At 38.5% G+C, this 23,777-nt stretch overlaps 2 protein-coding genes across 5 annotated transcripts in view; one reads left to right on the forward strand and one right to left on the reverse strand.

Annotated features, from left to right (window-relative positions):
• Positions 1-11,072, forward strand: part of ckap5 (cytoskeleton associated protein 5) — a 30,002-nt gene extending 18,930 nt beyond the window's left edge. The window contains exons 27-46 of one of the 4 annotated variants that reach the window (XM_067435746.1): positions 159-256; positions 542-628; positions 2,352-2,477; positions 2,576-2,725; positions 2,802-3,005; positions 3,095-3,230; positions 3,328-3,521; positions 4,358-4,524; positions 4,770-4,793; positions 5,672-5,845; positions 5,968-6,088; positions 6,250-6,429; positions 6,635-6,822; positions 6,924-6,999; positions 7,803-7,991; positions 8,072-8,209; positions 8,304-8,387; positions 8,952-9,111; positions 9,201-9,343; positions 10,087-11,072. In XM_067435746.1, the coding sequence (XP_067291847.1) occupies positions 159-256; positions 542-628; positions 2,352-2,477; positions 2,576-2,725; positions 2,802-3,005; positions 3,095-3,230; positions 3,328-3,521; positions 4,358-4,524; positions 4,770-4,793; positions 5,672-5,845; positions 5,968-6,088; positions 6,250-6,429; positions 6,635-6,822; positions 6,924-6,999; positions 7,803-7,991; positions 8,072-8,209; positions 8,304-8,387; positions 8,952-9,111; positions 9,201-9,343; positions 10,087-10,302 (2,855 nt within the window). In that variant the 3' untranslated portion in view covers positions 10,303-11,072. The remainder of the gene's footprint in view (positions 1-158; positions 257-541; positions 629-2,351; positions 2,478-2,575; positions 2,726-2,801; positions 3,006-3,094; positions 3,231-3,327; positions 3,522-4,357; positions 4,525-4,769; positions 4,794-5,671; positions 5,846-5,967; positions 6,089-6,249; positions 6,430-6,634; positions 6,823-6,923; positions 7,000-7,802; positions 7,992-8,071; positions 8,210-8,303; positions 8,388-8,951; positions 9,112-9,200; positions 9,344-10,086) is intronic. The other 3 variants (XM_067435747.1, XM_067435748.1, XM_067435749.1) reach the window with 3 other exon arrangements.
• A 1,311-nt stretch (positions 11,073-12,383) lies between these two features.
• On the reverse strand, positions 12,384-23,604 carry ccdc135 (coiled-coil domain containing 135). Its single transcript, XM_067436195.1, is given in 18 exon segments — positions 12,384-12,546; positions 12,745-12,884; positions 13,084-13,278; positions 13,361-13,471; positions 13,548-13,658; positions 14,000-14,215; positions 14,400-14,617; positions 15,255-15,383; positions 16,337-16,465; positions 16,556-16,628; positions 16,787-16,900; positions 16,984-17,202; positions 17,276-17,434; positions 19,964-20,158; positions 20,283-20,408; positions 20,504-20,678; positions 23,194-23,315; positions 23,451-23,604. Coding segments are annotated over 17 exon segments (2,517 nt in total). The 5' UTR covers positions 23,451-23,604; the 3' UTR covers positions 12,384-12,461.
• Between the last annotated feature and the right edge of the window lie 173 nt (positions 23,605-23,777).

Here is a 23,777-nt window from a genome sequence, read left to right on the forward strand (position 1 = left end):
CTTAAGATCCACTTTCCTGCAGAAAGGACATTAGATCTCAAGGGACAGATTTTCCCAGCCCTGCTTTTGAATCATATGTGATTTTTGTGAAATCAAATATTCTGAAAATGTAAATTAGAAACTCTGGACTCAGCTAGAATGCCTTTTTTATTTTACAGCTCCAGCCAGGAACCAAAGTCCCATTGACGATTTCAGCGAACCAGAACCCAAACCAGACACAAAGAAAGCTAAACCAGCAGGTCCTGCAGCTAAAAAGGTGTGGCACATTTCAGTGTTTCTGCTTTTTTTTTTTTTTTTTTTTTTTTTAGGGAGTTGCTGCTCATGAACAATTTAAAACCTTGACCAATCTGTGATTTGAAACACCAGGTCCATAATACAAAAGGGACACAGTTCATGAGAAGACACTGACAGTTTTCTTTTACAGTTCAAAATAAGCCTCTTTTAAAAGTAAATTTAGGTTTATGCCCATTTTTGCAGTTCTGGGTTCTGTATATTAGCATTGTAAATGAGTGTTACTCTAAAGTGTCATTTTGTGCACTAGAGAGAGAGCATGGAGCTCAAGGTGAAAGGAGAGAAAGATAATGCTAAACAAAACAGGCTCTCAAGAGGGACGCCTACCAGCGAGAAGGTATTTTTTTTCTCCCTGTGGAGCTGGTGTGAGATGGTACGGTTTCGTGGGGAAGCACTGCATGTAATGGTGTAAAAACTGATTCACAAACTTCCTTCCCACCTTCTTTATTATACAGCCACAGTGGTCCAGTCCAGTTTTGGTAGTCAGTGGAAATTAAAGCTGAACAATTAATTGAAACAAAATTGAAAGTGCAGTCTTTGTAATTTAATTATCACACTAAGCCATACTACTATTTAAATACACATTATTTAAGAGTATAGCGGTGGCACTGTTCATTTACAAGCAAATGGGGATCCTAAATGGGATGTTCATTTCATATGCACGCTCCAAGATATTCACAGAAAGGAAACTGAGATGGCAGAAACGGGGCATTCTGTATGTTTTTGCTTTTTTACTAAAGCACAATGTTTTTTTATTGCGAGTACACAAGTACATTTACAGTTTCAAATGGGGTCTTTCATCTGTATAACCATAGGAGACAGAGTATATTACATTTTCAGCTGTTATAAGGAAACCATTCAAGTGATCATGCAGGCACCTCACACGTGCACATATCAGTTCTTTCAGCACTTCTAACTTGTTGTTGAAGCCTTTTCATCATCAAAATAAGTCAACCAAACATTTTAAATAGTCTGTAGTACAATCTGTGCCGTTCAGCTTGACCACCGCCACACAAGCACATTTGTGCACACAAAGGATGATGGATATTAGAACATGAGTGCAGTACAAAGCCTAGTTTACACAGGCCTAATAAATAATAGTTTGGCATCTATTCCAAATGCACTGAAAAACATGGAACTATTTGAATCAGTGTTGAATGGCATGTAGTTTGCTTTAAATTAATTTTGATTTGATGTTTATGTAGCTACTTATTTTTCATTCTTTTGTTCTGAATAGTTAACTTTTTTTTATTTTTGAGGGGAACTAAAATAGCCTATATCTGTTTATCATGTTAATATTTGTAAACACTTAACTTTATGCTGGTATTTATAATTAATTTATCTAATTACATGTGGAAATTTAATAAATCTAAATAATCGCACATCAGATTTCCCTGAAAAATGACTCCCAAAAGAGTCGTCATTGTGTAAAAAAAAAAAAAGAGGTAATCACATTACAAGTAGCTTCAGAAAGACATTTTTGGGTGAACTATGCCTTTAAGTTTTTTTTATTTTTATTATTAATATGAAAAATTAACTTTTTAATAAAATACTCTTAATTTAGAAACCAAAACTAGCCATTGGTAGATGGCGGATAAATGTCTCGTTGAGTCATTCACTCGATTTGTTCCAAGTGGCTGATTCATTCACGAGTAATGTAAATGGTTCTCTTTATGGTGCATTGAATCATTGGTTCACCCGATTTGTTCAAAATGCAGATTCCGAAATGAAACGCCACTGTGTATTGCTCTGAGTCGGAGACGAACAGTTCTTCTTTTGTCTTTATACTTTCGTTGGAAAAGAAAATAAGTAACAGTTAACTGTGTTATAAGATTATGGCATTTGCACTATCGTCTATCCCTTCTGCTATTATAGACAGAAAAACTGAATTTCATGTTCTTTATTGCACTTATTACTCTTGATGTTGCTTATCGGCCTACTGTATATCGCAATGTAAATGTGAGCGTTAATATATCCCTACTATAAAACTTGTCAACCTGAAGTACCAGAACTTGAGACTTCAGTGATTCAGTGTAACAACTGTTTTCCTGATATTTTAGGGTGTTGTGGGCAAGAAACCTGCAGCTAAGGTTGGGGCAAAGGATGAGGAGGACAGATCTGGTCCCATCTTCATCCTCGTTCCCAATGGCAAAGAGCAGAGGATCAAGGATGAGAGGGCGTTAAAGGTGAGCCGCTTTTGAACTGTCCTTGTGAACATTCGTCCGCACTATTGAGCAGCACCATTTGTCTCGTCTGTTTGGTTACTAAATCAACTCTTCTCTAGATTCTGAAGTGGAACTTCACGACTCCTCGGGATGAGTATGTGGAGCAGCTGAAGACTCAAATGTCAACAAGTCTGGCCAAGTGGCTCCAAGATGAACTCTTCCACTTTGACTTTCAGCGCCATGTAAAAGCTATTGGAGCCATGATAGAAGTTAGTCACATCATAGCAATTGGCAAGTCTGCAGTCATATCACATTGTACTAGGCTTAAACTTGTTTATTTTGCAGCACATGGAGCCGGAATTTGACGCTGTGATTGGCTGTCTTGACCTGGTGTTGAAGTGGTTCACCTTGCGGTTCTTTGACACCAACACCAGTGTGCTGATGAAAGCCCTGGAGTTCCTCAAACTGCTCTTCACCATGCTGAGCAGGAAGAACTACCAACTCAGCGACTACGAGGCCTCATCCTTCATACCCTACTTGATCCTCAAGGTGGGTCTTCATCCGTTATCTTTGCACAGCAAATGCATATAATTAGTCAAAACAGCCAAACGGTTGTCCTTTTTGGTTTCTCTACGCAGGTTGGAGAATCAAAAGATGTGGTGCGCAAAGACGTCCGTGCTATTTTGACGATGTTGTGTAAAGTCTATGCAGCCAGTAAAGTCTTCCCCTTCCTTCTGGATGGAACCAAATCAAAGAACTCGAAGCAGAGATCTGGTAAATTCACGTACATTTGTTTTCTCAGACCTAAACCCAAAACAACCATTTTACCATAGAACGTGTCTTTGAGATTGTGGTCTTATTTGTTCTTCAGAATGTCTTGAGGAGCTTGGGTGCCTGATTGAGAACTTCGGTATGAATGTGTGCCAGCCGACTCCGGCCAAGGCTCTTAAAGAAATCGCCATTCACATCGGTGACCGTGACACTACGGTCCGCAATTCTGCTCTCAATACAGTCCTGGCTGCCTACAACGCCTGTGGAGAGCAGGTCTTCAAACTTATTGGCAATGTAAGACTTCAGTTACCCTCAAACATGATGATATCAGTAATAAATAGTGGTCAGTCGTTATTGAAGAGGTGTTTCGGGGGGGGGAACTGAAATTAATGCTGAAATTAATGCATATTTTTTACATGATATTAAATATGCAATAGGCGATTCTCTACAGATTTTTTTTTTAATGCTGGTTGAACGTGATCCTGATGGCAATCACAGTTGTATTTTTATAAATGTATATCACAATGTATTTTTATAAATGTATATCCTTTTACACAAGACGTAGGACCATAAAATGTTTGCTCAGTCATTGCATTCAGGCTGAATGAAATGAAAGTGTTCCCCATCAGTCAACATGTTTGCATACCACTGCGCAGCCTGTTCACGCAGACATGTCATCAACACGTTCACCTACGCTGTTCAGACAAGTGCGAGTGACAGTACTACAATTAACGTAAACAGTTGTTTGCCTGTTACTCACTGTATTGTAGTTTTCTCATTGGTGAATGATGCATTTATTCTACATGTACAATTTTTCATACGGTACTCAGTGAGAACATTACATGATTTCAAATGATGTAATGCTATATCCAGTTGGCAGCTATGTTTATTCAGGAATTTAAAGTTTGTCATTCCAAACTTTAATCTTGTCATCCATACTTTCATCCAAGACTCTGTAATAAGTTTTTTTAAACTAGTTTTCTCTTCCCTGTCAAAATAAATGTCCCGCTTTTTCTGGCTGGTATACCAGCTTGGTCACTTGAAATAAAAGTGAACGGTTCATTTTGGATGTTTTTTTTTTTGTGTGTGTGTGCGCTAAACTCAACTTAAATTGTTTTATATTTGTCAAGCTCTCAGAGAAAGAAATGAGCATGCTTGAGGAGAGAATCAAACGTTCGGCCAAGAAGACGCCTGCGGCCCCAACCAAACAGGAGCGACCCCAGAGAGAGCATCCCACCAATCCCAATGCAACCTTCCTCCGCAAGCCTGCCCAAGAGGAAGTGCCCAATAAGCTCAAGTATGTATTGCTAGGTTTTTGTACCTTTTTTCTCAAGTCACAAATTGATCATTTGAAATGCAAGGTTATTGTATGGGAAAGTTGGGCAAAAAAAGGGAATTCTTGACCCATGTGTAATACTTTCTATAAGTCTAATTCTGTCTATCTCACTCTATCCTCTTTTGTCATTGCATGTAGTTTCTTAATCCTGAGCCTTTCTCTTCTCTTACTATTCCTCTCTTTTCTTCGCTGCCCTCCATGGACAGAATAATGTATCGCACTTACAGGATGTAAGTACTGCCGTACTGCTGTAGCCACTGCTCACAAGGCATCTGACATCCTGGAGGTCTAGAGATCACAAAAAAAAACTGGACTGAAATATGAGATTATTGGATTATACGCTTGATTTGATATAGCTAAATATTTTTAAGCCTAATTTGATACTTCTATTTAGTTTAGTTAAAATTGTTTAATGTTAAAAGTAAAGTGCAATAAAAAATAGATTTAAAGCAAAGCATATTTTCATTTTCACAAAATGAACATTGAAAAATATATAATTTATGCACTTTATAAATATTATATGCACTTATATATTCACTATGTATTATGCACTTGTATATTCACTCGCAACGCTGCGTTCATTTTTAATAAAAAAAACCCATTTTAAAATAGAAAATAGTAATAAAATCCATATGTAATTTATTCCTGAATTTTCAGCAACCATTTAAGATTCTTATATCTTGTTTTTCTGCTCAAGAAATAATTCATATTAGCAATGTTGAAAACTGTTGTGCTTTATTTTTGCACCATAATTCTTTGAATAGAAAGTTCAAAATAACTGCATTTGTTTGAAAGAAATATTTTTGTTATTAAATTGCTGTCTCTTTTGTTCAACTCACTAACTCCAAACCAAAATGGCAATGTATACGTGTATACTTATGAAATGTGTAATACAAACGTGAGTGAGGGCACAAATTAATCGCTGAACCATTTTGAATCATGTAATTGAAATGCAGTTTGAAATTCACAAAGGAGTCAAACAAACAAAAAATCATTGTAAGTGGATGTACGCTTTAATACATGCTTTCCTTTTTGCCGGTACTGAATTAGAATTTGGGGGGATAATAATAAAATGCAGCAGAATTGACGTTCCCTCCATTTTCAACAGTCAAGCTCGGGCGCAGAACGCTCACTTGGAGCAGTCGGCTCCGTCCATCCCGAAAGAGTTTCAGCTGGATCTGGACGTGTTCGAGAACAACCACACCTGTGCCAGCGATATCCCTGACCTGGTGCAGCACAAACTGGACGATTTTCTGGAGCCGGTCATGATTCCCGAGCGCAAGTAAGAGATTAGCATAAGAGAAGTCTTGCTTTGAGTCAGTTAAATGTACTACATGCTGGCTTCTGAAATGCTAGTGCATCACTCTTGTTAAATGGTTCAAATCCTGTTTTTGTTGTTTTCAGAATGCATCCGGTCTCTCCTCATTTTGACGACATTCACAATAGCACTGCCTCCACCATCAACTTCGTCATCTCACAGGTGGCCAGCGGGGACATTAACACTAGTATCCAGGCCTTGGCGCAGGTGAGTGTCCTGCTTCAATTGTTTGGATATCCCGCTTTCATGTTCATAGAATTTATATGCTTTGTTACACAAGGTTATAGCCGGGGACAATGTTTCTAGAAACAAAAGGATTTTGTCCAAAATTGAATACACTTAAGACATTTCCCTGTGACATCCCGCAGATTGATGAGGTCTTGAGGCAGGCGGACAAAGCGGAAGCTATGTCTGGACACATCGACCAGTTCCTCATCGCCACCTTCATGCAGCTGCGGCTCATTTACAACACACACATGGCTGACGATCGGCTGGACAAGAAGGACATCTTCAAACTCTACAGCTGCATCATAGGAAACATGCTCTCTGTGAGTGCTGCTTTACTCTTAGGTTGGGAAAAGAAATTTGGCATTGAGGATTGCAGGATTTTCTGAACACTTCTAGTATTGTATTGCCAGAAACAAACCGCTTTTGTTTGCAGAGAATCATTTATGCATTAATGCATTGAGTGTCTGCAGAGTAAAACAAAAGTCATTGTGCATTGGTGTGCTGAGTCACTGTGTCCGTTTCCAGCTGTTCTCGATGGAGAGTCTAGCGCGGGAGGCCTCCATGGGCGTCCTGAAGGACCTGATGCACGGTCTGATCACGCTGATGTTGGACTCCAGGGTGGAGGACATCGAGGACGGACAGCAGCTCATTCGCTCCGTCAATCTCCTTGTGGTTCGAGTGCTGGAGAAATCCGACCAGACCAATATTCTAAGGTTAGCAGTGCAGCTCTGCTGGGAACCTTTGCCATGTTGGCCACATTTTTACAGGATGGTACAAGGAACGGACAGATTAAAGGTCATTGTTTTCTTTCCAGTGCTTTGCTGGTGTTGCTGCAGGACAGTCTTATCAGCACCGCCGGCTCCCCCATGTTCTCGGAACTTGTCATGAAGGTATAACGGCACACTTTGTTTGTGCATAGATGTACGTTGACATTTTAGTTGCGTCATATTGTAGGCACAACTCTCGACTCCACCCCCATAAATACTTCACTTTCCATGCTTCAGTCAAATCATGATGACTTACATGATTTAATTTAGCTATTACTTTTTATAGAAATGTATTACTCACCCAGAAGTCATGTTTAATTTACACCTTTCTGACTAGTGAACACCATTAGCAATTTAACTCATAATTGCACCTTGGAAATTCTGAACTTTATGAATGCACCAAGTTGACTGTTGTGACATGTTAAAAACAAAATTGGCCTGAACAGTTAAATAGTTGCTTCACACATTTCATCCATTTTGTTAGCTTGATAGGCATTTGTTTTTTAGATATTTTGTGGATAAATATAGATGTGAAATTTGTTTTGAGGGTGGCTGTCATCAACAAAGGCACATGAGTTAAAAAAAGAGAAAATAAATTTTATATATATATATGTGTGTGTGTGTGTGTGTGTGTGTATATGTGTATATATATATATATATATATATTATATAATTTTTTTTTTTTTTTTATTTGAGTCAAGTCTCCGAGACTGTTAAAAAATATTTTTCTGTAAAAGTCCAAATATTAGATGGAAAAACTTCAAAAACTACATTTACTGAAATAAAATAATTTTAAATCTTGCTCAAATTTATTTATAAATAAATAAACGGACATGCGATTTTTATATATGCTTGCTATAATTATATATATATATAGTTATAATTATTATTATTATTTTTTTCTCAAACAACCCGTTTCTCTGCAGTGTCTATGGAGAATGATCCGTTTCCTGCCTCAGACCATCAACAGTATTAATCTGGACCGCATCCTGCTGGACGTGCACAACTTCATGAAGGTTTTCCCCAAAGAGAAGCTCAAACAGCTCAAGAGTGACGTTCCCCACCGGACACTGAAGACACTGCTGCACACGCTCTGCAGGCTCACTGGCGCCAAGGTACGCTCGAGACCCTAATGGAACCTGAAACCTCTCTGTGAAACTTTGCTGAAAGTGATCTGTCCACATCTTTCTCGCAGATATTAGATCACATGTCCATGATTGAGAACCGCAATGAGTCTGAACTGGAGGCGCACCTGAGGCGGGTGGTCAAGCATTCGGCAAACCTGTCGGGGCTCAAGTCGGACAAGAGCACAGAGAAGGGCGCCCTCAGATCGGTACGTCCTGCTGGTTCTGAACTGAAACCTTTATCTTGGTATGAAAACTGCAGTAGTTAATCTGGTTTCTTCAATTTTATTTAAATTGAAATAGGATGACAAATTGATCAAGGCCAAAGTGAGTGACATCCTGTCTGAGATCTTTAAAAAGATTGGCTCCAAGGAGAACACTAAAGAGGTAAGCTTGGGAAAAAGTCCCCTAATGTTTTGGGAAATAGGGCTGAGTTGACTATCTTTCTCGATTTTAACCGATTGTCATTTTGATGAACCAATGTCAATTCTTAAATAAAGAAAATTATTCTTGGGCTTATTTTTTGGGCTATGTTTTGGTTGATGTGTGACCAAAACTACACATTTGTGGCGCGCCTCCTGTCCAATCTATCAATGTCTGTTTTGTCTTGTATAATCACTCATTCTGAGTTTCAAACATTTACCTCAGAAACAACTCAATGTCCCTTGTATAGTTTACAGCATTGGCATGTACTGTATCTGATATATATATATATATATATATATATATATATATATATATATATATATATATATATATATATATATATATATATATATATATACACACACACAAATGAATCTATCGAATGGAATGGCAAGCTTGTAGCTTGTGAATAGAAATTGAATGGAATCGTAAATTGAAAATATCAATGTGCAGTCCTAGGAAATAACCAGAATCATTTGCTTTTGTCTGCTCAATGCGTTGGTTAATCCGAGTGTGTTTTGTCAGGGTCTGACGGAGCTGTATGAATACAAGCAGAAGTACTCTGATGCAGACCTCGAGCCCTTTTTGAGGAACACGTCCCAGTTCTTCCAGAGCTATGTGGAGCGAGGACTTCGCGTGATTGAGTCTGAGCGTGAAGGAAAGGGCCGAATCCAGACCTCCACAGGTGAATTACACCAATCTTTATGAAACCTCTTTAAGTTTTCTTTGTCTTTGGCTCTGCCTTCATTTTCTGAGGTCTGTGTTGTCTTTCAGTAATCCCGCAGCACAGCACAGACTCGTATCTGCCGAGCTCCAGCACTGTGCCCATCAGCAGTAACGGAGAAGATCTGAACGCCGCCGCCTACTACGAGAGACTGAAGATCTTACGGCAACGGCGCGGCCTAGAGAACTCAACGGTTTGTCTCATTAAAGCTTTGATTGACTACACTTACTGACTAATTTCATGTTCATATTGCTACAATCTTTGGTAATGAAGAGCTGATATATGCAAATAAGCTGATTTATGTGAATCAAATACAAAGTTGCAATACATCTTGTGGCACCCAGCTTTATATTTTATTTTAAAAGCGTTTTTTATGTCTTATTTTTCAGTAATGCAGTATTTTTGTTGTATTACTGGTACTTATGACAATACCTTAATACTTTTTAACAATTTTAATTTATTGTAATACTTGTTTTAATAACAGTAAATCTAAAATATTTGACATATTAACTAATTATTTTTAACTAAATTTTAGGATCAAATAGATTCTTGATAACTATTTGACATTAACAAATTCTAAACTTTAATTTTAAAATAAATAATTATTTTATCATTAATGGATCAATATAACTATTTTGATTTACTTTAGTCAGTTGCGTAATTTTTCTGTTTTCTGTAATTTTAACAACGGATTGTTTATCATCAACTTATTAATAATTGATTTAAAGTGGATTAAACATTAGTCTGTTGTTAAATTCTACAGGGAACCAAAATGATTAAATTACATTTTTAGTCATAGTAGTAATAGAAATAATTAAATGTACAGGTTTTTTTGACAATATTCAAAGTATTAATACTTTAACAACTAAAATGTAGGAATATGTAAATAAAACTATAAAAAGGAGGGGGGTTGTTTTCTTTATTTTTCTCCTGCAGCCAGAGGAAGACCGACCTCCTCTCAGCTCCCTGAGACCATCGGTGGCCTCCTCCACAGACATGCTCCACAGCAAACTGTCCCAACTGAAGGAATCCCGTGAGCACTTCCAGCAGGAGCAGTCCCACTCCCACAGCCCCACCCGCTCCTCCTCCCCCGCCTCCAACCTCGACGACCTCAAAAAGAGGCTGGAGAGGATAAAGAGCAACCGGCAGTAGATCGGCACCTTGCCTTTGTTTTAAGCTAACGCACTAGATAGTCAGCCGATTATTATTCTTTTTTATTTTTTCCCCCTAAACTCTATCCCAGCGTCTTTCAGGGTAAACAAGTGCATAGATTACAGTTATGCGAAATAGGATGAAAAAAATAAATAACTCGGTCTGTCTACATTTGTATAATATTAAGTAAACATCTTCTGTATGTTAGTATTGTGCACAATTGTTTTTGTACATACGGTGGCTAACCACACCATGCTTTTACGTGTCATTTAGGGTTTTCCATGTACAGTTTCCTTGTGCAGAATGCTGTAATATGTGTAACTGAAGCTTGTTTTGGTTTTTAAAATAGACATTTTAGAGAAATCTAAATTAATGTCGCTTTCACTTGGTCTCGACTTCTATCCGTTTCAACACTGTTTGCCATTTTTGCTGTTTTCTTTCTGCCTTTTTCTCTCTCTCTCTTTCAAACATCTCTGAAGCTCTCATAACTTTTGAAGGATTGATTCCTTTCTTTTAAGGAGCATGGCATGAAGTACTGGATCTTTCTTTTTATGTAAATAAAGGTTGCATTACTAAAGGCTGTTAATTCAGTTTTTCTTTGAATAATATTCCCAACATTTTACATTCTGTAGAATGTTGGTTATTGATGCATTGTTTTGTATTATCCAACTGGGATTAGTGTTGAAGTGATGCTATTAAGTTTAAGTGTATAATCTATAGTGAAAATGGCAATAAAGATTTTTTTTATATAATTTAACAAATCTATACAATGTGCTTCTGAATTTTTTTCCCCTAAAAAAACAAGTCTGTAGGGCTATGCAGTGCATGATACTATTACAATGTACACCATTCACCTCTGAAAGGTAAAGTGAATACTTTTTTTTTTTTTTTTTTTCTCAAAATTGAAGTGTTGACATAAGGATTAGTGATTTTGATAGGAGCCAAATTGTGATGGCTAAATGACTGGATCAGAGCATCTACAGAGAAGCTCTTGTGGATTGTTCCCATTCCAGGGTCATGGGTGGCTAAGGCTCATTAATGCACGTGGGGAGTGAAGGCTGGCCCATGTCCGATCAAACTGACAAGCTACTGTAGCTCCAATTGCTCAAGAAGTTATTGCTGGTTCTGACAGAAAGGTGTCAGAATACACAGTTTGTGGCATATGGGGCTGCATAGCCACAGACTAGTCAGGGTGCCCATACTGACCCGTCTACAACCAAAAGCAACAGTGGCCATGTAAGTATCAGAACTGAACCACAGAGGAAAGGAAAGTGGCCTGGTCTGATGAATCATGTTTTTTTTTTTTTTTTTTTTTACATCACAAGGATGGTCAGGTGCGTGTGCATCGCTTACCTGGGGCACTAGGATGCACTATGGGAAGAAGGCACATCCGGTGGAGGCAGTGTGATGCTTTGAGCAATGTTCTGGTGGGAAACCTTGGGTCCTGCCATCCATGTGGATGTTACTTTGACACGTACCACCTACCTAAACATTGCTTGGCAAATGTCGTTCCACACCCGTAAGACCTCCGTTCAGCTTTGTGTAAGTAAACATTACACTTTGGAACATAGTTTAAGATATTTTATGTTTAGTCTGAGAGCTTTCTGTCTCCATTTAAAACGAATGCATACTATACTGTCCCTTTCCAGAAACGGAATAAAAACAGCATCAAAGTAGTCCATATGTGGGTTAGTTAGAATCTCTTGAAGCATCGAAAATACATTTTGGTCCAAAAATAACAAAAACTACGACTTTATTCAGCATTGTCTTCTGTGTTTGTTTTCAATCCACGTTCGCGACTGCGCAGTGATGCTTGCTGACGTGTTATCGGGTGCACACAAGCTTCGTTTATAGTCTGAGGGAGACTATTTAAGAAATAGTTACAAAATTACATTTTTACATATTATATAGCCTAAATGCATCCCTGGTAAGCATAAGAGACCTATTTCAAAAATATTTTTTTAAATCTTACTGATGCTAAACAGGAGTGCACATGTATGGCTTAATCACTTGACATTTGTTATCATAGTTAATCAGTCAATCAAACGTTCATCAAAGCAAAATGAAAATAACCCCCAAACGATGCGACAGAAAATTTTATTGAGGTCATATATGACAGTTTGAGAAATATCCTCAAAGATGGAGTCTCCCAGATCTTGTCACAATGAGTGACTGGCCAACCTTGGGTGTCTTTTTAGTTTCTCCTCCAGGGCCAGATACTTCTGAGGGGCTCTCTCCTTGTGTCTACACACAAACACACACACACACACACACACAAACACACACAAACATACAGATTTACATACGAAGATCAGCCCATACACGCTTCCAAAGTTAATTACCTACAATTGTACCATCCTCAAAAACTAGGTGAGATACTCCACAAAGGTCCGATCATGTTGTCATAACAGTATTATTCAGCAAATCATTTGAGATGCATACCGACTGAGTCTCATTTTGAGAATGTGGATCCTGAACATGGCGTCAGAACAGTAGGCGAGGTAACCGTCCTCATCCTCAGCAGTCAATGTGAGCTGGTTCTTCTGGTACCACTGCTGCTTCTTCTGCAATTCCTCTGTCTCCTGAACAAAGACGTTTGAGATGATTTTAGCTCAATAGAAGCTTATTTTGGCCTGCTTAGCCAGAAAGAAATTAAGTGACCAACCACAGTATTGTATATTGTGTGTTTCCATCCCTTAAAAAAGCCACACACATCCAAATTCAGCCAATCAGACTGAAATTACTCGAAGGTGCTAAATCTTCTTGACTACACTAGCTTGCCTTTTCGATTCTGCTCTGGATGAGGCTGGTTTTGTTATCAAGCAGCTGATTAAACTCAGTCAGACAGTCTGTCTTCAACTGTTGTGCTTCCTGGAGAGTGAGGGATTCTGGTAGTCCCAGTCGGGCCTGGAAAGGAGCCAACAAGTCCAGTTCTTTCTCTTTATGCCGCAGCTTCTTTTCTTTAGCCATACGTTCCTGAGGAATGAAAGGAACCAGAGGTAGGCGCTAGTTTGGTCAGTGCGATGGAAGTGGTTGACCGTTTAAAGCCCTAACTCACCTTTTCTTCCATGTGCTGATGGGCCATCTTGTTCCTCATAGTGTTGTATATAGAGATGAGCAGATCAGAATTACTTTCCTCCTTTTCTCTTGAAGATAGAATGGACTTAACCTGAAACACACATGCTAACGTCAATATGATAGGCTAGACAAAAACATTTTTGTGGACTGCTTGTGAACTGCAATACCTCTTTTTGTGAATCTCTAATTCGAAGTTCAATGTTCTCCTCGTCTTCCATCAATTCCACTAGCATTTTATACAACTCCAAGTTCTTGTAGGGTTTCGCAGAACGATCCACCTGAGGATGCAAAATGAAACAAGCCGTAAACGCATGCACAAATGTATGTATTTTACAAAGTTGCAAGTTCTCGTACAAACTCATATCATTGGATTCATAGCAAACCAAACTATTTGTAATAAACCGCACCTCCACACCAAACTTAACCCTCAGTGAAAAATTAGCTGGTCAAACAAAAACATACAAACGAGATCATACAAATGAGGTCGTATTCAATTCTATCATTTACTCTTTCTGACTTTTTCTTTTGTTCCACTTTTTGGTGGCAAGAAAAAAACAGTTGTATTACTTCGATCATGGAACTGACCAAAGTCATTATTTTTTTAAGTGTGACATCCGACCTGAAAGCCAGAAACCATCTGTGGAGTAAAAGCTTGTGCTTTCTGCGAATCAGACGCTTATTTTGGTTTGATGAAGTTGAGCCAAGCTGGGATGATCCTGTCGTCCTCTAGATGATAGGTCACCTGGATCCGTCTGTCAGACATCATAAAGACCCGTTCAGCCACATCTTTACTTGCCGGTTTAGAAGGATCTCTATGGAACCGCTCCTCCACCCTCTGTTGGAGATGTCAAACAATGTCCATGACCATTTTTTCCCCCATATTTGGGGTGTTTATTTTTAGCAAGGCCACTCGAAGCAAGCTTTTAGTATACTGTTGGTTAATGTTATACTTGCAAGATAATATTGGGTTAAACTGCTTAAAGATTAAAAGTCAAGCTTGTTTGTTGAGAGAGCATTACCGTAAGAGGCCGTTGTTCAAAAGCCTCACCGGCCCGAATCACTTTGACTTGCTTTCCGTAAACAACATGTTGATGGAAGAGGAAGTCAGTCCGATCTTCAAAGGTTTCTGTCATTTCGAAAGGCTTCTCCGTTCTTCTGGCTAGACCGTCAATACGAGCATTACTATAAAAGTCCATCTGGCGCTCAGTCTCAGGAACTAAAGTGACGTACCTGTGATCTAAACAAAATGAAACTTAAAATGCCAGGCTTGTTTTTTGTGAATTGATGTTTCAACAAATTAAGTTAAAGGAAATGTATGTAAGAAATGAATTTCAATTAATCATAAAATGGCCCTGATATGTCACTAGACTTTAAGAAATCATGTTCATTTCAAATACTTATATCACTGACAACAGTAGTCTGGCCAGGATATTTTCATTTAAAAGTTGTTGTTGCAGCCCTCAACTGATGTTGATGTTGACATGTTATGTTTTGGCCTAAAGCTCTGCCTTCCACCTATCAACCAATCACAAAGTCAGTAGTGTTTGGGCATCCGGGTTGCCAGATCTGCTCTAGTTACCACAGCTGCAGCAACAAACGTTCCTGCTGATCCTGTAGCCTATCTGGCAACCTCGAGTCACGGGGGAGGGTGAGTGGGGATAAGTAGTTTAAAAGTGATTGCAGTACCAGTTTTGGCCACAATCTTACATACACTTCCTTTATCCACCGAGAAGTCTGCCCCCCCCCCCCCATTCCCCACCCCCAACAGACACAAATTGAGCAAAACTGCTATTGTTAAAGTTAATGAATTATCAGTAATGTAACAAATTATGCTTTACTGACATCGGTAATATAGAAAATGTGTGTTAGATTACATCTGAGAGCATCACTTCTTCCAGGCCTGAAATACTCAGATGTCACATGGCTGTCTGTGTGTAGTTCTCTCTCGTCCAGACAATCACTTCGGTGATTGAACCATTCCTTAATAGTGCTTGGTTGTGTGCCTGATTTAAAAAAATAAATAACACAAACTTAGAATTGTACTTCATGTCAACACACAAGGTACATGCTAAAATAACATGCAAATAATTAAATAATATTTATTCAGATTATTTAAAATATTTTAATATGTATTTTATTTATTTATAAGAGTGACAAAGTGCCCATTTGTAGTTGATGTCAGCAGGCAAAATAAACATATTTATGAATAAATAAATATTTCATAATAATAATGTATTTTTAACTATTGTTCATTACTATATTTAAATTAATGGTGATAATAATAATACAGTATTATTAAAGGGGAGGTTGATTATAATTTCGCTTTTTAGACTTCAGCTAATGTGTAATGTTGCTGTTTGAGCATAAAGCAAAGAAAGTTATGACGCTCAAAGTTCAAAGCAAAGGGAGAAATCGCTTTTTAAGGACTACAAACGGCTGGTAGGGACTACAACAAGCTTCTTCCCAGGTTGATGCCATCACAAACCCTAACATTTACATAAACCCTGCCCCGGGAACACGCAACAAAGGGGGTGAGGCCATGTTGGGCTGATTTAAAGAAGAGGAAGAGTTGTTGTTGTGGAACACATTTAGGACTGGAGTCTGCTCAAGCTGCTAACATGAGCTCTTAAATCTCATTTGCATTTAAAGGGGCACACAAAAACTGCTCATTTTTTCTCACCCTCAAAAAGTGACAATTTTAACATGCTATAAAAAAATGATCTGTGGGGTATTTTGAGCTAAAACTTCACATACACAATCTGGGGACATCAGAAACTTGTTTTACATCTTGTGAAAAGGGACATAATAGAACCCTATTATTTATTTATTTAGGCATTATTTTTGTTTTGGGTGAACTATCCATTTAACAAGATTTTTTGTACATATAAATGTACATGTTCAACATGACAAGATATGTTTTATATGTTGAAAACAAAAACATCTGTAAAGGTCTTACAATCAAGGTCTTTATAAATGGTGAGTTTAGTCACAAGACCGTCTTTCAGAAGGTAAGGGGCAAACTTCTCCAGCTTGGCTTTCCTGTATTGTATAACCTTCATACCCCCTGGATAACGCATTTCCATTTCTATAAAGATATAAAAACAGCACATAGATGATTAATAAACTTTTAAGAGATAGTGGATAATTGATGAAAGGCTATGAGTGAAGACTTGACCTGCTGGTGAAATATCAATTTTAGTCACCCAAGATGGAGGCATTTCAAACACTTTCAGCTCATCCATTTCCTCCTTCAGATGAAACATAATAGGTGGTTACATCTGATGTAATAGATTATTAGCATAAAATATGGATATACCGGTAAATAGGTTCAGTGTGGAATGGGCCTTTTAACAGTTGAATCAACTATGGAAAAAACGAAATGGAAAGTTAGAATGTTTTTCTGTACTTCCTCCTCGTCTTCTGACTCTTGGAGTGTTTGGGGCTCTGACAGAGATTGGCTAGTAAGGCCACACAGCATATACTCCCACTTTGATAGATCGCCCAAGTCAAAGGTCATCTCCTGCTAACACAAACAGACTTGGTGAACTTTTCAATGCTTGTCATCTTTACATTAATATCACATTCACACTAAGAGATACTGACCCCACAACCGAAAGTGCAATCTTGCTTGTTGACCCAGTAGTTTTGATGGTTCCAGATGCTCTCTATGCCCAGAAAGTTCTCATTGGTGGTGGGGTAGCTCTTGCCAGTCAGAGGGTCAATGAAGAAGTTTTCAGGTACCTCCCGGTTCCCTGAGAGCACCAGAACCCAGCTGTGAACTCTCAAGCCCAGTAGAGGGTCAGGTGGTGGACGTTCTTTCTCCTGTTTAAAAGGAACCGGTGAAAATGCAAATCACAAACTAAAGTGAATTTCACTAAAACATTCTCTGTCTGACCCTCTGAAGTCTCTCTGCTTCCAGTTGTTCCTTCAGCGCAGCTGCTTGAGCTTCTGTGCGCTGTTTCTCCGCTTGACGCTTTTCAAAGGTGCTGTGCAAGTCGCGTGGAGGTTTCACAGAGTACTTCTTCATTGTCTTCATCGGTTCCTCTGTTTTCCCCTGAGCAGATCATACAAAATAATCCATAACATGAATCCATCCAGTTTAGGTTTTCAGAAGTAACTGATTTCAATACCATCACTCAAGGAAACTGGTGTTAAAGCTGGGGTCTTCTAGCCTGGATGCCAGCCGAACTTAGCCCCGCCCAGAACATTTTTAGGTCGGGCAATTCGTCTGGCCTCGCTCCATAGAGGAGTGATTATCTCCGAACAGAAACTGTTCGGACCAATGAAATCATCAGGGCGGGCTTTAGACGATGACGGACAGATGATAAACAGTAACGTAATCATCACGTCATCAAAGGGGCTTGGATTATATTTGTTCAAATCTTAAACAGAGAGCTTGTGTTTATATGCATTCACCTTCACTATTTCTCTCAAAAATTATGATTATGTTGGGTAAGTACTCTGTGTATCATTAAATTCTTGTATTTTTTTTACCAAACCAGCAAAGATCGTTTATTCCAGCGTGCGTTCAGTCAGGGTTGCCAAGTTTTTACAACAAAACCCGCCAACTACTAGCCCAAAACAATAGCTTCTCGGGGGGTTCTCCGAAAAAAAAATGGTGTTTGGGGGTAAAATGTGTTATTTTGGCAAGGTTGCCTGCTAAAATTCGCACTCATGGGTCTATATATCACATAATAGTCGCTTCAACCCGCGGACATAGAAAACAATCGCGGGGGAAAAAAACGCGGACTTGGCGACACAGTGCAGTTGAGCTCTGTTGACGTTGCTTCGTTTGCTCTGATTGGTTGTCAATCTATCCAATTGAGGTCTTTCCTGGTTCGGTTGAAACACGCCCCATAATCACAGCCCAATGGAGCAGTTTCAGACTCATATTCTGACTAGAATTGAGTATGACTACGTCAGGCTAGGGATCTTCAACAAAAGGTGTACAATTTCTAAGTCTAAGGTATGTGGACATACTTTAGATTGCCATCTCAAACAACACTGTAAACATTTTTACTTTGAAACTATCTTTAATTAGAAATTGCTAGTAAATTTCACAAAGTAACTGCAAGTAACACATTAAAAGTGTGGCAAGCGATTTCCGAGAAACACTGTTGAAAGTCGATCGGACCAAGCAGCACAGCACACTTGTTCGTAAGTCATCTTCGCTTCGTTTTTCACGAAGCATTATTTTGCCTTGCTTCAGCTATGATTAAGAGTTATCCACTCTTGCAGTGCGTGTTCGTGCATTTTGGGGGACGGAGCAATGAAGAGAGGGGTTTCGTTTTTAAATTATGAAACATGACATTTTGAAGTAAGAAGATTGAAATAGTATTTTCTTGTAAAACAAACTGCAAACATCTTTTATTTATTATTTTAAAAAAATATATATTTTCAAAACTCAAAAAATGAATAAATGATGTTCTTTTTGTGAAAATATATACAAAATATGTGGAAATAGAGAGAATAATGAAGATAATGTCAGACAGTGATGTTTGCGGTCCAAATAGCTCAATATGAGAAGCTACGTGAAGCACAAAGACGTGAAATAAAGCGTTGTCATGTTTAAAAGAAGAGTGGCTTGATTAAGTGCTGGAAATAACAGATGATGGGCACAGACAGCACGGTAACAAAGAGATATTTACAGTTACACCCATCACAAGTGTAGCGTGCAAACTCAAAATAACTCAGTAACACATGTCAGTTTAAATAGATGTGTGTGTGGTTTGGGGGTTTCAGAGATGTTTAGATAACTATAAAATAGTTCACATGTTCCCCTGAACATACCTAGCTATTAGATCTATTTAATTACTTCTGTTTATTTATTTATTTTTTACAAATTGGAGCATTTAAACTGATATAACAGCCTATATCAGTTTAAATATTTCAATTTGTTTTTATTTTATATCATAGGCTGTTATAATTATATTATATGGTAGGCCTAATAAAGAATGTATCTCACAAGGGGATTGTTTGAGATCCTATCCTAAAATCCTGGATGGATTTTAATGGATCCTTGCCATTAAAAAATAAAATAAAAAAACTTTGGAAATTAGATTTGTGAAGTTAACAAAGAAGAGTAAAGCAGATTTGTACAGTTAACGCATTGGGAAAAAAAAAAAAAATCTGTCAAATTAAAATGTGCTTAAAGGTCTGGTATAAAGAATGTTTTTGCTCAGGTGACCAAAATGTCCGCCTAATAGAGAAAGGTTTTGCTCAGCGAGAAAAGAAAAGGTAACACTGATGTACAAATGTTCATTTTACAGCAATAATTTACAAAACTAACTACATAAATGTATGATCATTTTTTTTTATTAATATAAAATGTATTTATAATTATGATTTTGCCATTTAGGCCTCAGAAAGCATGTAAATAATTTCAGTTAAGGTTTTAGTTTCAGGTAACTATGTTAAACCTGCTCTGTATATCTATCCACCAAGGAGTCTGAAACCCCACTTTAAAGTCATCACATATACAAAATAAAGCAAACTGACTGAGTGATGAGTTCATTTGTTTAAATGTATGTGCCATAAAGCATGCAATGTGTGATCTACTGTGTGGTTTTAACTCTGTACTTACTTGGATTTGAGTCTGGAGTAAAGGACATTCTTGTCGTGACTGATCGAGAAGACACATCTCTTTCGTAGCATACCCACTGACGCAGTAAGCGTTGTATCCTGCGCCCAACAACAGGCTACACAGCACATTAGAGAAATCAAAACATGTGCCTCTCTGAGTCTGCAGAACCCAGGTGGGCGATGACAGCTGCTTGGGCTAAATAGAAGTTAGAACAGACATGAAATAAAAAACATGTTTTCGAGTCCAAGAGGAAAAAAACAACCCTCATAAGTCAAGTTAGGTCAAGCTAAACACATGGGATACGGTCGAAAATTCTCACAAGTTCAAATGATGGATCCAAGAGCTCCAACGAGAGATAATCAGACACAAAACTGGCACATCCCTCCCAGTCGTACAGCTCAGGATACAGCAGCAAGGTGCTTCGCAAGGTGGTGCTTACAAATTTCTGTTGATATGCAGTGAAATAAGAAGACATCATGTCAACAAAAGAGTATTGCAGTCAATTGTAGTAATGTCTGAAAGTGTATTTGCTGTATGCACCTGGACGCCGTGCTCATTTACAGGGCACAGAAAAAGCGGTTTGTTATCAGGATATAAAAGTGTATACTGCAGATGGAAGTTTTCAGCCATCGCAAGCATGAGCTTCTCCTGTGAGGAGTTCTCCTTGTATGAGGATGGACATTTGGAAAGGTCAGATTGAGGTCTTGGCTTTGCTCTGAAACAGTAAAGAATAAAGACCAATGAATAAAAATGTATAATTGTTGTTTTATTCTTAAAATTATGTGCATTACTTGCATGTAATGTATATCATCATATACTAACAAGGCCACAGATTAAGGTCTGGGTAGATTAAATGGTAAGCAGACAATCAGTTCTTGTAATCGACGTGTTGGATGCTGAATAAATGCAGGAATTATTTAGTTATTAAAATGTGTTATTTTGACAAGGACAATATATATATAATTTTATTTCAAGTAGAGAAAATGTTTTTATGGTTTTAGATTTTGTTAGCGATAATAATCCTGATTTCGGCATGTCCTTGACCAGCTTCATGACATTCATCCTTATAATAGCTTTTCTCCACTATTAGTCACATCCTCAAACCACAAACTCACTCTTTTTCAGAAGCCACAGAAGAGAGGTGCAATAAGTTCATGACCTTTTTTAGGAACAAATTAGACAACATCCACTTGCTTCTATCTAGCACCTCCACTCTGCCTGTCCCGTCTGTTGATCCACAGCCAGGGACCTTCCAACATCTCTGCTGCTTCTCCATCATCACACAGCTTGAGGTTGAGGACATCATCAGAAAAATGAAACCATCCACCTGTGCACTGGATCCTTTTCCTACAGCCTTGGTAAAATCTATCCTCTGTGTCTTAAGTCCATTTATTACCAAGATTATTAATAATTCCCTCCAGGCTAGCCTTGTTCCTTCATCTCTAAAAACTGCTATCATCAGACCACTTCTTAAAAAACCTACTTTAGACCCAGATGTTATTGACAACTACAGGCCCATCTCCAACCTCCCATACCTCTCTAAGGTGCTGGGAAAAGTTGTTGCTGCACAGCTTCAGGTCCATTTGGGGCATAACAATCTTTATGAGAAATTTCAGTCTGGTTTCCGCTCAGGACACAGCACAGAAACAGCTTTGGTCAGGGTCACAAACGATCTATTGATGGCGGCAGATGCTGGTTCCCCATCCCTTCTTATCCTCCTGGACTTAACTGCAGCTTTCGATACAGCTGACCATAACATACTCCTTCACCGTTTACATTCCACCATTGGTCTCTCTGACTCAGTTCACAACTGGTTTTCTTCTTATCTCATTGGGAGAACTGAATATGTTGCGTTAGGAAAAGCTAAATCCCTGTCACACAATGTCACCTGCGGTGTCCCTCAAAGCTCTGTGCTCGGACCCACCCTGTTCATCCTCTACATGCTCCCCCTTGGCTGTCTCATCAGCCGGCATGGGATTTCTTTTCACTGCTATGCTGATGACACTCAACTTTACTTTAGGACAAGTTCATCTCCCTCTGCTGACCTCACACCATCCACTTTGAACACTTGCCTAGATGAGATAAAGGCGTGGATGAAGCAAAACTCTGCAGCTAAACAGCTCCAAGACTGAAGCTATCCTAGTCGGCACTCCACTTCAGGTCCAGAAGTCCGTTATCACCAGCATTGCTTTCTCTGGTCAGGTCATTCCACTTTCCACTTCAGTCACCAATCTGGGGGTCAGAATGGAATCACAGCTTACTTTTGAAGCTCACATCAATCACCTGTGTAAGACCTCCTTCTTCCACCTCAGAAACATTGCCAAACTTCATCCCATTCTAACACTGGCAGATGCGGAGAAGCTTGTCCACGCCTTTATATCCTCCAGGCTGGACTACTGCAATGCGCTCCTTATCGGCATCCCTAGCAAAAATCTCCAGAGGCTGCAGTGTATTCAGAACAGTGCTGCTAGGATCCTCATGAGGGTGCGCAAATACGACCATATCACCACCATTCTAAAATCACTCCACTGGCTTCCTGTGTCGTTCAGGATCGAGTACAAGATCTCTCTCCTTACCCACCAGTGCATCCATGGTGATGCTCCTTCCTATCTCAAGGAACTCCTCACCACACAAACAGCAACTCGTAACCTCCGCTATGTTTCTCGGTTTCGTCTTAAAACTCCCTCGACCAATCTCCGTACTATGGGAGATCGGGCCTTCTGCTCTGCAGCCCCCAGTCTGTGGAATGCTCTCCCTGACCACCTGCGGACTCCACAGACTCTATGCTTTTAAGCGTGGTCTTCAAACCCACCTTTTTAGCAGAGCTTTTATTTGACTTGTTACTTCTTTATTTTTTTTATTTTTTCCCCAGTTTTATTTATTTTATTTTATTCATTTACTTATTTATTTATTGTTGTTGATTGTTTTTAATTCTGTAGCACTTTGAGATTTTGTTTAATATAAAGTGCATTATAAATAAAATGTATTATTATTATTATTATTATTATTATTATTATTATTATTAATAATAATAAGGTTAATATATTATATAACTTAATCCATTATAAATTGAGGCCGTGGTGGATGGGTTGACCAGATAAACCACCCATGTTAGTGGCTAATGATTAAGGCCGCTGTAAACATCCAGCGTGTTCATGTAAGAGGAACTCACGGAGACAAACTGCTTTAACAAGAGTTTACCACATGTTTATGAACTTTAGTAACCTCACGTGTGTGTAACTGTGGGGGCTATTCGTATGTTAGACAGCCTGCTCTCCAATTTTCGAACACCCTCTTCATCATCTGTTATAGTAGCTTCTTCTTCACAATCCCCCTCCGGTAACACCTCCATCTAAAGCAAGTCATACGCACATTAGAGATAGCCTACAAACAACTTCTAAACGAAAAACGAATCATGTAACGTTACATTGGTTTTTTTTTTTTTTTTTTTTTTTTTTTACAGAAAAGGAGATAGCAGTGTACTTACAGTTCAATAAATTTAAATTCTTCCCCGTTCGTCCTTAAATTATTTTTAAAGCGAAGACTGATCCATTGGCAGCAACATAGGGCAAAAAAAACCTGTTACTGTTTACGTCGCTGTTTCCATGGCGAGGGTTCGTTGACGTTACACTGAGGGGGGCGGAGTCGCCTTGAATTAATTTTAAAATGTTATTTTTATAAATATAAGACTGATAACAAAACAGAATTATAAAATATTTTTTTAATATTTAAAACATCAAAAGATTATTTAACTAATAAATAACTTACTAAAGATCCTGCTCGCTTTCTTATTTGACTTTTAGATGTGTCTTTG

The sequence above is a fragment of the Pseudorasbora parva genome, chromosome 25 (assembly GCF_024679245.1).
Source record: "Pseudorasbora parva isolate DD20220531a chromosome 25, ASM2467924v1, whole genome shotgun sequence".
Lineage (NCBI taxonomy): Eukaryota > Metazoa > Chordata > Actinopteri > Cypriniformes > Gobionidae > Pseudorasbora > Pseudorasbora parva.